General features: G+C 28.7%; 2 protein-coding genes and 1 long non-coding RNA gene across 9 annotated transcripts in view; 1 reads left to right on the top strand and 2 right to left on the bottom strand.

The window, feature by feature from the left end:
* Nucleotides 1-547: 547 nt before the first annotated feature.
* Nucleotides 548-3,178, bottom strand: LOC108002463 (leucine-rich melanocyte differentiation-associated protein). Of its 2 annotated transcripts, none has more exons than XM_017064156.3 (4): nucleotides 3,070-3,178; nucleotides 1,785-2,036; nucleotides 1,396-1,656; nucleotides 548-1,264 (listed from the first exon to the last, which is right to left on the bottom strand). In XM_017064156.3, exons 2-4 carry the CDS (start codon nucleotides 1,973-1,975, stop codon nucleotides 1,030-1,032), a joined length of 687 nt encoding a protein of 228 aa, XP_016919645.1. In that variant the 5' UTR covers nucleotides 1,976-2,036; nucleotides 3,070-3,178; the 3' UTR covers nucleotides 548-1,029. The 2 variants fall into 2 exon arrangements, with proteins under 2 accessions (XP_016919645.1, XP_016919644.1); XM_017064155.3 differs by lacking the exon at nucleotides 3,070-3,178 and adding an exon at nucleotides 2,551-2,898.
* A 4-nt stretch (nucleotides 3,179-3,182) lies between these two features.
* LOC114578108 (uncharacterized) overlaps nucleotides 3,183-14,726 on the top strand; it is a 37,779-nt gene continuing 26,235 nt past the window's right edge. Inside the window, exons 1-2 of the long non-coding RNA XR_009830647.1 lie at nucleotides 3,183-3,322; nucleotides 3,664-3,713. This is a non-coding gene — a long non-coding RNA (uncharacterized LOC114578108). The remainder of the gene's footprint in view (nucleotides 3,323-3,663; nucleotides 3,714-14,726) is intronic.
* LOC108002472 (calexcitin-2) overlaps nucleotides 6,147-14,726 on the bottom strand; it is a 46,420-nt gene continuing 37,840 nt past the window's right edge. For 2 of the 6 annotated variants that reach the window (XM_062077506.1, XM_062077508.1), the window contains exons 2-8: nucleotides 13,537-13,621; nucleotides 12,937-13,003; nucleotides 9,580-9,632; nucleotides 9,349-9,468; nucleotides 9,106-9,220; nucleotides 8,424-8,521; nucleotides 6,147-8,336 (exon numbers count right to left, since the gene is read on the bottom strand). In XM_062077506.1, coding sequence (XP_061933490.1) covers nucleotides 8,229-8,336; nucleotides 8,424-8,521; nucleotides 9,106-9,220; nucleotides 9,349-9,468; nucleotides 9,580-9,632; nucleotides 12,937-12,994 — 552 coding nt within the window. In that variant the 5' untranslated portion in view covers nucleotides 12,995-13,003; nucleotides 13,537-13,621 and the 3' untranslated portion in view covers nucleotides 6,147-8,228. Of the gene's footprint in view, nucleotides 8,337-8,423; nucleotides 8,522-9,105; nucleotides 9,221-9,348; nucleotides 9,469-9,579; nucleotides 9,633-12,936; nucleotides 13,004-13,536; nucleotides 13,716-14,726 lie in introns of all 6 variants that reach the window. The other 4 variants (XM_062077507.1, XM_062077509.1, XM_017064178.3 and 1 more) reach the window with 2 other exon arrangements.

The following is a 14,726-nucleotide window of genomic DNA, read 5'->3' as shown; positions in this document are numbered from 1 at the left end:
AAATCTGGAAATCTCTATTATTACATAATATTATATAGATTAGTTTTATCAACAAAATTTTTAAATAGAAAATCTAATATAATGATAAAAGAAATAAGAAACTGATAACTAAAATATTGAATTTTTATATTAATTTAATGTAATGTGAAGCAAATAAATAATATTATATTTAATTGATTACCAATGATTAAATTTATTATATTGGAAAAATATTAAATAAGATATATGTAAACTATACCCAATTAAGTCAAAGTAGTCTTAATTTAGTATTAATTTAATATTATATTAAATTATATTTATCTTCCAATAAATATTTTTTATGTTCTCGAAAAATATAAAAACAAATTATGTTTAAAACTTTTGCGAACTTGCGAAATCTGACAATTTTATATCAGAAAAATAATAATTATTGATGCAGCAATAAATTATAAAATAAGAAATGGAAAATTTCATTTGCCAGTTGAATAAAGATTCAACTAAAAAGTGCTAAAAAAAATAAAAATTTGGGATAGATAAAAAGATATTAATTAAAAATAATTATATATAATTTTGTAATAAAAAATTTTATTTATTATTATTGTCAATATAAAATATTTTTAAATGCACACTAATGTATATATTATACAAGGGTGTAGCATATAATATTTATTGAAACATTATTGCAAAGTTAACCTTGTATCTATTAAATCATAATTCAATTTTATTAATTAATATAAATTAAATACATTTTCGTTAAGTTTGTATATATCATATAGTCACTAATTATCCGATTGTACGTAAGAGTTAATTATGTTTTTTAAACTGAAGTTAAACAGAAAATTAATGTTATTATGTATTTTTGTATATACTTTAATAATTGTACAATAAATTTGTTATGTTACTGCCCCATGTGATTACTTCTGTATATTTAATTATTTATAATTATGTATAAAATAAAAAATGTAAGTTTTTATAAATATTATTCTAATCTCTTTCTTAATCAAATTTAATTTAGCTTTCAAGCAAGACCATTACTAATATAATACTGGTTTAAACGATAAAATTTGTTCCTCTTGGTTTTAATTTACAAGGCAGTGTTGGTTTCGAAAATATATTTGCAATTTTATTGTGCAATTGTTTAATGCATTCTGGAAGAGGAGCATATTCAGTTAAATTTTCTAACAATGGTCGCTTGAAAAGCCTTTTTGCTTCCTGACGTTGTTCTGGAGTCACGGTTCTATCATCCAGATGTACCAAGTGAGGAAACCAAGATATGACGTATAACCTTTTTTTTTTTATAAGAAAATTTATGAAAAAAATATTTATAAAAATTAAGTAATCATGCATATACTCAAATGCATGCAAATGTTTAATATAAAATTTTAATATCTTCCTAATTATTTTTAATTTCCATACCTGTACTGAAGATAGTCATAAAAAGTCCCACCATTTAAATAACTTGGTGCAGCCTTGTTTCCCATAAGACACAAATACCTGAGGTTGGGTACACTCTCATAGAGATTCTTAATAAATGGATATAATTCTTCTATGTTATTATGATTTAACCACAGAAGTTGAAGTTTTGGCATATGTGGAAACATTGTGTGGTCATCTATATTATTATGGTCTAGATTTAATGATGTTAAATTTTCAAATTCACCCAAAAATTGTAAGTTTCTAAAAATTGAAAATATGAAAAAAATAAAATATATTGTAGAACTTTTATTAATAAATATATTTTTCAAAGCACATATTAATGCACATGCACATTACATAAAAATTCAAAATAATAGGTACATACATACCTAGTAAATTTATTATGACTAATATCCAATGTATGGAGAGTATTGCTATAATTTTCTATAATGTCAAATGGCATATAAAAAAGATTCTCAAAAGCAAGTGATAAAGAATCAACAATATCTTTATCTGAAGATAAAGACTTTGGATGTCTACAATGTAAATCTACAAATATTAATCTTCCTAAGGAAGTCATGGCAAATTCTTCCACCTCGTCTGCTTCTTTTTGTAATTCTAACTCATCACTGTAATCCAACCTGTAAAAATTATTCTATTTAATTTAGTAGTATTTTGATTTCTCTTTAACTCAAAATTCTCCTAAATATTTAACATATAAGGATTATTTAATAAATAATTATTAAAAGATTTTAAAATACTTTCTTGTATAAAATATAATATGTTTGAAAAATAAAGATGATATTATATATTTAAAAAATAACAGTGAAGAAAATATCACAAAAAATTATTAATCATTAATATTAATATGTTAGTTTTATATATTAATATATTATTTCATTTATGACATATTAAAAAATTTTATTAATATATAATTCTTTTTATTAATAATTAATGAAATATGATATTTCCGATAGTTATATATTATACACATACCTATATTGATAATAATCTCATTTTTTAACACTCAAAAATTTTTATACATAGATATCTAGATATATCAAAAATAATAATAAATATTCTGTGATGTTTTGAAATGACTAATAAGTCAATGATAAATAGATTTTTGGAAAAAACCTTAATCATCATACTTACATTATGCCTTGACTTATATCACCTTACGGGGCAGTAACTTCAAATGAACAATCAACACGTTAAAATCATGCAATACACTTTTCACACACTACATTTATCTATACCATTCACTCTAACATTGATTAAAGTTAAAACTTGCATTGGCAAATAATATTGCGTAAAGAGAAAAAATCGAGTAAGGCTGTAAGGCTTCAGTGTAATATGCAATGCATGTAGTGATTGGGTCAACCATAGTGAGTTTTCCGGCGGTTTAATTGATACTGAGACTCTAACTCGCAATGATAATACATAAAATTGATCGTTTATCTGACGATAATTAATGATAAGATACGAACAAAACCAATTCGTAGTTAAAACATTATCAATATTACGAGTAATTCAAACCAAAACGTAAAATATAGGAGGTTAGAAATAATATTATACGATATTAAAATATCATTAATATATTAACAATAAAACGATAATTATTAACTAAGATAAAAGAGTTAGAAATTAATCAGAATAATACAAATTACTCACCGAATTTTCCTGCATATCTTGTTTTCAAACCTTTCCAGAGAATGAGATAATGAAACGTTGAATATTCATTACTGAACTAACACAGATGGTGCTGCTGGTTCAAACTGGTAAATTATTAATGTACTTAAAAATCGAACTATATATCGATTAATCGATCTGTATTTTTCAAGTTGGTAATAATTGTACATAGTGTCCGTATTTTTTTTCAATCAATTGGAAATATATTCTTATTAATCGGAGAAAAAATAAATTGGTAAAATATTTATTGCATAAAAATTTTAATAGATTTAAGAATATCTTATTCAAAATACATTATTATAACGATATTTGCTTATATATAATAGTTACATTTAAAATTGAAATCATGCTTTTCTATCATTTATACATTTACAGAACATTTGAATTTTAATTTAAGAATATTTTTAAACATAATTACTTTATAATTATAATTAATTCATTAGTAAAACATATTCCTTTTTCAATAAAATAAAATAAGTAATATAATAAGTAATTTAAAAAATTTATTACTAAGATAACCTCTTTTTTTTTTTAATGTTGAATTTATTATTATAGTTATGTATATATTTATTATAGAGATCATGCTGTCAGTTTAAAAATATGAAGAAAATATGCAAGAAAATTCGGTGAGTATTTTGTAATCTCTTCTGTATTGATTTATAACATAAGAATAAGATATTTGGAACATGTTTTTAAGATATAAGTATATATGTAGAAACAGATATCTTTAAGATATCTTAAGATGTTCTTAAGATGGCTTTATACCATTTGCAATGTGTTTAATTATTAATTCCGAGAAATAAAAACAAAAAAAGGATTATATAATGAATCTTAAAATATAATTAAGAATCTTTAACAATTGTATAATTTTTATCTATTATGTTTTTACTTATTTTTAAATATATAGTATTAGACATTAAAAAAATTTATAATTATTATCAAAAATAAAATTAATATATGCTAAAGATCTATAATAAACATCATTGTGATAAAGAAATCACAGGAGACAGGAATAATAATTAATTCTAAAATTGAAACTTTAGTCCACAGACATCTTTATTTAAAGAGTTAATATGTAATTAATTTTTACATAACTTTATTATTTACTTTTCATGTTGTTATCAACATGATTTATAGATAATCAATAACATCATTAATATTTTTATATATCGAATAATAATCAGCGATTATATTTATCTCTTTTTTTTATTAAAATTCACGTCCAGCGTGACATTTAAACATTTCGTTTCGTCTTTTCTTTCAATTTTTCTCTTTTCATTACAATATTATAAACAGTGGAATTTTTAGGATTTTTCATTATATAATTTTTTAATCTTGTAACAGATTATGCCCGGTTTTATTTACACGTTCATACAATTTCAATGTATGCATTTGCACGTATCTTCAACGGGCAGTGATTGATAATAAAAACAAATGCCAAAGCTTTTACAATACTTCATCATATCTTTTATAGTAGAATTGATATCGAATAGTATCTAGAATCAAGAATTATTTGCAATTAAATTAAACAAATTACACGTCTTTTTTATTTTTTGTACCTTTAATTGATTTTGACCACGATTTTTATTATTTAAAAAGAAATCTGAAATTTTCTGTAAAACTATATATTTTTATAACGTAGATTATTTATAACAAATGTCATTCTACTGACAATCGTGTTTATTGTAATGCAATGTATTGGATTAATAACTATTCTGATTAATAGCACAATAAATAAAAGAAAATTATTCATTGCAAAACGTGAATAGATTCCTACTTTCTCTCTTGTTTCTTTTCGCTTTTATTGAAGTCTTCGTTTTCAAGGAAAACATTTTAAAGGGGTATTAAGTACACTCGATAAAGTGTCTCAGTGGTTCTCACGAATTATTGATGTATTTCAATGGAATTATATATTAATTAAAGTGAGACAAAAATAAATGCAAAAATTAATTTTATTTATTTATCTTTTATTGAAATTTTTAAGCTTTTAAATAACAACGAGCATTTTTATTATATTCAAAGAGTATGTTGCATAAAAGTTTTGTTTTTTGTACAAGATGAATCACTTAGCGATTAACTTGATTAAATAACTCGTATTTTTTGTATGAAAAAATATTTCACAGAAAATTTTCATATAAAAAATATAATTCGATATTGTCAATTTTTACAAGTAAACATATAAATGTTAACTTTTTTAATTTTTCATTAATCAATTTTCATTTTCCATAAAAAAAACAATTAAGCCAATTATAGTAAAAATTATTATTTTAAGAGAAAATATTAATTTAAGAGATATTTTTTTTTTAATTTGATATAAAATTTAAATATAAAAATACACGTGAAATATCATTCGTTTGTTCATGCTTTCCTTGTTTTGTATGCAATAATTTTTACAAAATTTATATCAAAATATTTCCAAACTTCATAATAATTTTTTATCATTAATAAAACTATTATTAATCACTTAATATTTTTTTTTATAAAAATAGCAATAATATTCCCTTTAAAAAAACAAAGTTTAATTATTCATACATTTATTTACAAAAGAATTAAATCATATTATCCCCTTCTACACTATGCAACTATGTATGCAATATTTTTTTCCATAAAAAATAATTTATTTTAATTATTGATTATATATAATTCATCTCTATATTCTTTATCTGAAAAAATATATTAAAATTATATTTTCATATAATAATTTCCAAAATATAATTAAAAATTCAAAAATTATAGCTTATCACTCCATGTAGGAATAATGATTGCATTGAGAATCACTGTAACATCGTTATCGAGTGTATAAATATCGAATAAAGTATAAAATATCATTTTTCAAATTTATTATCTTTTTCATTTTATTATTATCTTTTTTTCGAGAATTTATAAAAATACTACGCATCCGTTTATTAAATAATTTTTTTGATTATTATTTTTTATTAATACGTAACTGATAAATATATGCAACAATAAAGTTCAATGACATTTAAAATTTATTAAAATTTATCAATATTTTTCTTATTTGCTTTATCTACTTCTTGTTGAAAATCGAGAAAATCAACTTACTGTTTTCAATTTTCTTTTATTGTACATTCAGAATTACATGACAGGCTATATTAAGTCGCGAAACAACATTGTTGTTCAATATCTTGAAGCACAAGAAAGTTTTGAAGAATATAACTAAATAGTAAATTGCTCTCAATCATATTCGTACACATGTTCATTTTTCTTGTTTACATCTTTATAATTTAAATAAAAAATATTTTATTAATAAAACTAATAAAAAAAATAATATTGAGAAAAGATTTTTAAACACATCACTACAGTAATTTGTAATAAGTTATAATCTATAAATTAAAATCTGTAGAATTTTTAATTTTTAAATTTGTATTTAAAATTTTGCGTATACAAATACGAATGCGAGCATTTTATTTTCATATTTTTATCTTTGTTACAAATTCATTAAATTTCTATTGCTCATCAAATGATTATCGATAATTTATATTATTTTAATATTAATATAATAATGTCATGTATCAGTTAAATTTTTTTCTAAGGAAATTGAAATTAAAAGCAAAACTGTAACATAATATTTTAAAAATTTCATTGAAAAATCGGGCAATAAAATATTAAATAGGTTAAAATTGAAATACGTACCAGTTGTTCAGTTGTTCGACTCCTCCTTCACGAGTCAACATCGATTAAAATTTAAAAATCTCTTTAATTATAATTTATTGAAAAGTCTATCGTCTGTTTATTCAAGTATATATATAAATATATATACATATATATATTTATATATATATATATATATCTCTGTAGGTACATTGCGTATGTGCAAGATATTAATATATTTATGAAATATTTTTGAAAATTCGAAAGTCAAAACAAATGCAAAATGCCCAAATTCATTTATTAAGTTGTAAACAATTTAATTTCGTATTAGATAAAATGAGATAGAACCATCTCATTTTGTCTTTGTCTTGCCTCTGTTATTCCAATCTTTGCGTTTAGTAGTTTGTACTTCTAGAATTGACCATCTCCAAAGATGTTTCACAAATATATTAACACCTTGTATATTTATCTATACATATATATTTTTTCTATATGTACCTTTTATCTCTCATTATAACATCATATAATAATATCTATACAAGACACATTTAGGGCAATATTGAAACTCGTTTAAAATATAACACTTCATTTCTGCAATATTTCATATTACACGATAATTAAGCCAACGTTTTTTTTTCTTTTTTTTCTTTTTTTTTCTCTCACTTTTTAATCCATCTCTAATTTATTTCTGCCAATAATTACGAACGAAGACACATTCATTTTTTTTTTTTTTTGTTTTGTTTTGTTCTTTATTTCCCTTTTTCTCTTTTTCTTCTTTTTTTTTACTCGTTTCAACATCACGCCATATATCTTTTCTCTCTTTCTTCCCAACGTTACAAAAAAAAGTCTGAAGCCATTAATATATGCGGCTATGCTTTATTCGGAACAAGTTCAACTCTGAAAATTATTTTCTGTTCAACGAATGGAGTGAGATATTTTGTTGTTTCCGTAGACGAACGAAAATCGAGATCGTTCGATTACACCCACTTCCGAAAGCACAACGATCCCTGCCACTGGACGTGAAGGAGGCTTGTCACGAGTCACGATCATTTTTTTTTCTTTTTTTTTTTTTCTCTTACATTTAAATAACGCTACATATACAAACATACAGTGAGGTTATAATTTATTACCGCGGCGGAAGGAGATTCTTCGCTGTTGCGCTAAACATCGTCGAACTTACATCTCTTCGATTGACGATGGCGAGTTGGCGCGGGCGATTGTTCTTATTATTCATTTAATCGTCGAAGAAAGAAAGAAAAAAAGGAAAGGAAGATAAATTCTCTATGAAAAAAAAAAGAAAAAGAAAACGAGGACAATTCTTTCGATAATAATTTTTTAAGAAATAAAATATCCAAATGGTTTGTTTGTTGTTCGTTGTTGAACGGAAACAGCTCGGCTAAAGATCCAAGGGGATAAAATTGATCATGATAAATCAACAGAATGGACGAAGGTATATAACGCGACTCAAGGAAGTGTAATATATTATATATTATGCACGTCGGTTGACTTTTCCGCGGGTTTAAAGCGAGTTAGAAGGAAGTCTTTCCGAAAATAAAGTTTCCGGCTGCGGTCGGCTCGTCCGAGGAGAAATATTGCTTCCAGAGGTTGGTGAATTTATCCCAGGTAATTTCCTGACCCTGCACAAAGAGAAACGAGATTCAATGGAATTAGCGATTTTCGTAGGCAGGCAGAGTTTTCGAATCGGTTTCGAATTTGGCACTTACGACTCCTAATTTTTTGAAGGCCTCCCTTGCCTCGGCCTCCGCGATTCCGTGGTATCTGCACACGTTACAAAATTCGTTCTCGTCGATCGATTTGTCACCTGACAGAAACAGAAACGCAAACACGTCTTTCGAACCAATTTGTAAACAATTCGAGGGATTATTTACAAAGATCGAATGAAACGAGAATGATTTTTCTTATTTTATATAAAAAATCGTGAGCAGATCTGTATAAATTCGATTTAAAATTTAAATAACATACTTATTTTATTTCTTGGATTTTGGAAATGATTGATGACGATTGAAAATTTTGATAAAAAGTGCAGAAGTTGGGACAAGATGTATAAACTGAAAGAAGATGTACGATTAAGATTATTTTTAAAAAAAAAAAAAAGAAAAAAAAAGATGAATAAAAAAGATTGAATAAAAATCAACAATAAAAAGTGCGTATCGTGTGTACAAAAATAGGAAACGTGTTTCTGAAATTGAATATAGTAGAACGTAAAGAAGTTTCGAATATTTTTGTATCGAAACCATTGTTTATTATTTGAATGAAACTTTCTGTTTGATATTGCTATCGAATTCTTTTGTAAATATTTAACGAATCTTGCGAAGATTTTGACAAAAGTGCATTTCAATTATTTTTTCATATTTTCTGAGAAACTGAGAGCAATAATAAACTTACCGGATGCATCGAACAACTGGAACGTCACAGACATGTATGCTTCTTGCCACTCGGATGGGTTCGATGGATTTTTCGCATATTCTTCCCACAGTTGGAACCATTCCTCTCGACTCACCTGAAAAATATAAAAAGAGTAGTTATTATCTATTCTAATGAAAAATAACGAGTATCTTTTTGTCTCGTATTAAAAATTTTAACCACGTCTCATATTCGAATTGTTAAAATATAATTGAGATTGTTCACCTGGCCATCTTGATCCGTATCAGCCCCTTGCCTCAAGTTATCCCACATTTTAAGCAAAGTATCCCTTATACTTTGAGCCTTGGGATTGTCAGCAGACCAACCTCTGTTTTCATTGATTCGCTATGAAAAAAATTAGGAAACTTGTTCGTAGAAACATGATATATTTTCCATAATTTCCTTTCATCGATTTATCAATCGTTGAAAATCATGAAATTATAAAAAGTGGCTTACTTGTATAGCAAGGTCAAGATCCTTTCTGTCAATCGCACCACTCTGATTGAAATCTAGGAAACATAAAAGAACGTATGCACATGAATAAAGATACAAATCTCCGCAAAGATATATCCGATTCTTCGAACCAAAATAGATTATAACGAGATGTTTAACGAGAAAAAGTATGAAGAAGGATCTACATTTACGCATACGCAAAAAAAAAATTCGTAATTAATCCTTTTTAATCGTGAAAATCTGTCTCTTGAGCAATTACTGAAACAGCTCGTAACTCGATCGGTACTGCAGGTGCGAGACATTGCCATCCTCGAGATACGAGATACGAGCCAGACTGTTCAAGAATCGGGCGGACAGAAGGGAAGAAATAGGTTAGGAAAGAAACGGATGAAGTTTGGCACGAGACCAAGGGAAGGAAGCACGGTGTCATAGATAAAGGAAAGTAATGTACGACGTCAAAGGCATCGGGTTTAAGCGGTCGCGTTAATATCGAACGTGCAACGTTTGTGGTCAGCATTAGTCGCGCATTATCGGTTATGCACGCGTCGATGATCGAAACAAAACTCGTCCGCCTTTTAGCAAGGACTCGATACGTAGGCAAAACACGTAACAAGGAATCGATCTAATGAGATAAGGTATGGGTGGGCAGAGGGATGGTATTTTGGCCTGTATCCAGCGAGAGTTGTGTGCAAAATCTCCACGGCAGATCCGTAGAAAGGACGGTCTCCCGTCGATCGCGCCATTCATCGTTCCACCAGCACAAGGTCGTCGTTTCTCGCCGTTTGAATCGGACGTCATTAGTTTTCGCAAAGTCGACCCAATTTCACCCCTCCGTATCCCGACTTTTCTTCCCCTTTTCAGGTGTCCCCCTACTATCCTCAAATCCCTCCGGCATCCATCCATCGCGGATTTCCCGTTTATTAATTCTAATTTCACCGTGCGAATCCTTTCTCTTCTCCTGTTATTTTCGTCCACCACGTTTCCGTTTTTTCTCTCCCTCGTTTTCTTTTTACATTCTCTTTTTATCCCTTTCTCTCCCTTATTTCGTTCCTCGTGCTAAACACCAATCACAATTCAACGAGAGGGGTAAAATGATCGATTTTTAGGGTGTTTTATTTAAACGCGACTGTCTACTTTTTTAAATAAGGATTCTTTCGGAAAGTTATCAAAAATTCTTTCTTAAATATTATTTCAATAATTTTGTTACACATTTTTAAAATGTTCGTTGAAGAATTATGAAATTGGATGAAATGTTTCGTTTGATATAAAAATACTTATTTATTCGTTGGATTATTATTATCACAAAACAAACACAAATATTCGACTAAAGAATTTGGAATTCATTGTAACGATGCTTTGAGAATTTTTTCATAAAAATAATTAAAGACAAAATTATTACATGTCCTATTTTTCCCGAACCGATATCCTTTGTTTCTCAAAGCGTTACATTCTAGAATTCAAAAAAAAAAAATTCATTCCTAAAATTGCATATTTTACCCAATATTTCAATTCGAATTCGAAACGAAATGTCGAAAAATCCAAAAAAAAAAAAAAATTTAATTCTCGAAACTGGATAATATGAAAGGCGCGAATATTTGAATGAATTATCGCGTTATACCACCGTCAAACCGCTAGTTTTCACGCAAAGTTTCTCTGGGTCACGGTGAAATACCGTATCGAAGAACAGCCCCGCAGGATATGTTTAGCAGTGGATCGACGGTCAAAGAAGGGAAGAAAGTAAGGGGCTAATGAGAGCCACGAAGCGTGTACACTGTGACCTCCACGCTCTTATACGAGCAGCCTCGTAGTGGCATACTAACTAAATGCGATTCCACACTTACTATTCGCGAGTTTTATCCTCTAACGCTTAATTTTTATATACCAGCCTTCCATTCACCATGCGTATCGAGTACCGTCGTAAAGCTGCGTATAAGGGAGCCGTACGATAAAAAGAAATCCAAGATTTTTGTAATAAACAACTTTTACGGATAGATATTAACGGAAAGAGGTAAAAAAAAAAAAAAATATCCAATCGATATCAGCTCCAGGATGGAAAATACGAATTTTCCTTCGTTCGTCATTCGACACATCTCGCTCTTGGAATAAATCCAATCCGTATCGTTAATGACGCGATGACGCTGAACACGCTATGAATGAACACTGAACAGTTGTAGTAGGTTTGCGTCTATGAAGCAACCTTCTTTGACACATTATTAATAACCTCGTGTCGTCGCGCAACTTTGACCTAATGTATTTCTAGACGAATTCTTCCGTGGAACGACTCGACGCTTACGATTCACCTGTGTTTTTAATCCTTTCCCCCTCGTATTCGAGAGACGCTCCAAGTTTTAGAAGAGCGTCGCATTCTGGAAAAATTCAAGCTAAAATAATTGGCGTAAGAAGCTCGAAGGACGTTGTTCTGCCACCTCCACCTCCGCGGCGGACGTGTAATTCCAACTCGACGAGGCATCCCCCTTTAACCGCGTCCATTGTTTATCCGCTTCTGTTCGCGCCATAAATAGGTGTCCTGGCGGGCTCACTTTTGCCCAACACATGGAAAGAGAGAACAAAACGTCCTCGATTCCGACCCACCACCAAAAATACCCTCGGGAGGATGTTGTCCACTCTTCGTCCCCCTCTCCACCCTGGCTATATTTCATCTCGCTGGGAGGATGCTCGCGTTGCTTACCGCGATAGGAATGAAAGAAGAATGTTAGCCGACCCCCGAGTTCGAGGAGGAATCGGTTTTGGTTATTTCGTTACCAGGCAACTGGCAATGAAAGGGAGAAAAGTAATGGCCGATTCGCGGCGTGAGCTTAGGTATACGGGACCCATAGATAATATCCCTCTGCCTAGATTCTCTGCTCTGGCAAACGTCGGCCGTGAAATTTCCCCGGGATAATTATTTGTCGTTGGGGAAGATGATCGGCGCCAAATCGGATTGCTACGCTTACCGCACTGTAATTTCTTCTTTACCCTTGGAGAGGAGACTTTTCGAGACTTTTTCGAGTGCTTCTTGAGGAAAAAATCAATTGGTTTGCCTTGATTTTGTTTTGAATCGTTAAGGTTCAAAAATATAGTTAGTTAAGAAGCACGGGTGCGTATATTTTAAATTCTTTCCTGTTTAAAAAATAGGAAAGATCAATTTGATTATTATTATTATTATTGTGTTTTCAAATGTTCAAATTCGATAATTTAAATATAAATTCGTAGGAAGCGAAGAAATATACGGATACGAAACTTCTAAATATAGATACACATAGTTAATGAATGAATAAACTTTATAAAATCAATTATATACGCTTCGGATGTGAAACACACTGGGAATATATGATAGAGTAGAGCGGCATATACACTCACCGAAGAAGGTGTTAAAAACGTAGAGTAACTTCTTTTTACGGAACTCTGACAGTGGCATCTCGTCGATCTGTAACAGAGAGAAACAAGGGTGATTGCTTAAGTATCCCCTTACGTTCGTGTGTGTTAATATTCATTCTACGATCGAATGGCGATCAGGGTCGATTGTCTCGAGCGAGCGACCCTTATTTTATCTCGTCAGTAAAAAGTAACCGCGGCTCGTAGCTTTTATCGAGCTACTTTGTACAACGACTCGATATTTACAAGGTCGTCGTGAAGACATAAAGTTAGCTTAATTCCGTTGAGCGACCATTTTTTTTCACATATCTGAATAATAAATATTCGAATGTTATTCTATCGATACTATGGCTAAATTATATATAAAAAATTCTTAGAACATTTAAATATTCGTTACTATTCCACTATTTTAACTTATATATTAATAAAAATATGTGTGTTTATATATATATATATTTTATTTAAAAAAGGAAAAAAGATTCGTTTAAATAGACGTTGCGTTATTTTAAGCAAATATTATCACTGAAAATAAAAGAGACGCTGAATTATAAAGGCGCTTATTTTAAAAAGAAATTAGAATCTTACGTGTATTTGGTGAAGAAATTTTAGAAAGTAGATCCTTCCTTTTGCTCCGAGTAAAAACGATTGAAATATGAATGAAGAGGCAACCCTTTATATAATAAGATAACATGTATGATTTGAGTGTTTAATGACGTACATTTTACTGTATACCACAATAATACTGTAGATGTAATTTAAGATATCTGCAAACATCAAAAATGTATTATTACTCGAATCGTAAATTGTATTCAAATGATTCCCAGGAATGAGAAATTCTTCGAAACATATTTTTTTCCTCCATCGACGATTGAATTTGTATATAAAATGTTAATTTTGAATCACCCTGAAGAGATTTGGAAATTTTTCTTTCTTCTAATTTACTTTATTGAATATTCAATTAACAGTATGTGTTTGAGAAAAATGAAAGTTAGACGTTTTTCTTCTGTAAATTTGTTGGATAATCATACTCGAGGACATAGAATAAATTTCTATAAATTTATCGCATTGGTCATGCAGCGAACATTTTCAACATGAAGCAATTATGCGATGATGAATAAGTTTGTTTTATTTATAGTCTCTTGAATTTCGTGTATATTTTCCCCGATTATTCTCTCTCGTAAATAGCTCGTAATTCAAGTAACTTGTAATATATCATAACGAAGATGATATATATTTCATAACAATAAATTTCTTGAAATAACTTCTTACGACGATTCATTTGTACTTTATGATTTTTGTAATTCCTTTATTTTGTAATTTCAATTTGTTACAGGAGAAAAAAATCGAAATAAATAAATAAATAAATTCTAATGCACGATGAGATAATTATTCGATACGATTACTGTGATTCTGTATTTCTATTCAACGTCATTACGTCGTATATCGAATCTATACAATTGAAAAAAAACAATTCTCGAAAGAGAATTATTCATCTAATTTATCAATCTGATCTCTGTTCCCCACTAATTGCCAATAATTCCAAGCCAATGTCTTGTTAGGTAGCCACACGAGTCCAGAATAAAATTACACGTTCCCTGTCTCTATTCCTTTAATTACACTACCTCGCTCATCGCATCTGATTCGCTTCGAATTAAGCAAAGATTATTAATCGACCTCGTAATCTTATCGAGCAAAGTTGAAGCATCAAAAAAGAGAGCAACAATTTTTTTTTTAGTGAAAAATGAGGAGAATTTCACGAGGAGGAGATGGAATAG

This window comes from Apis cerana, linkage group LG7 (genome assembly GCF_029169275.1).
Source record: "Apis cerana isolate GH-2021 linkage group LG7, AcerK_1.0, whole genome shotgun sequence".
In the NCBI taxonomy this organism is placed as follows: Eukaryota; Metazoa; Arthropoda; class Insecta; order Hymenoptera; family Apidae; genus Apis; species Apis cerana.
Note: the sequence above shows the minus strand (reverse complement) of the source record. Positions and strands in the feature narration are given on the sequence as shown.

Bases quoted from the DNA above. Each gene is read 5' to 3' on its own strand.
- LOC108002463 (XM_017064155.3), bottom strand. The intron at 1,657-1,784 runs GTATGTATGTAC...TTCAATTTTTAG, and splicing joins AGTCATAATAAATTTACTAG to AAACTTACAATTTTTGGGTG. The intron at 1,265-1,395 runs GTATGGAAATTA...AAAAAAAAAAAG, and splicing joins TATGACTATCTTCAGTACAG to GTTATACGTCATATCTTGGT.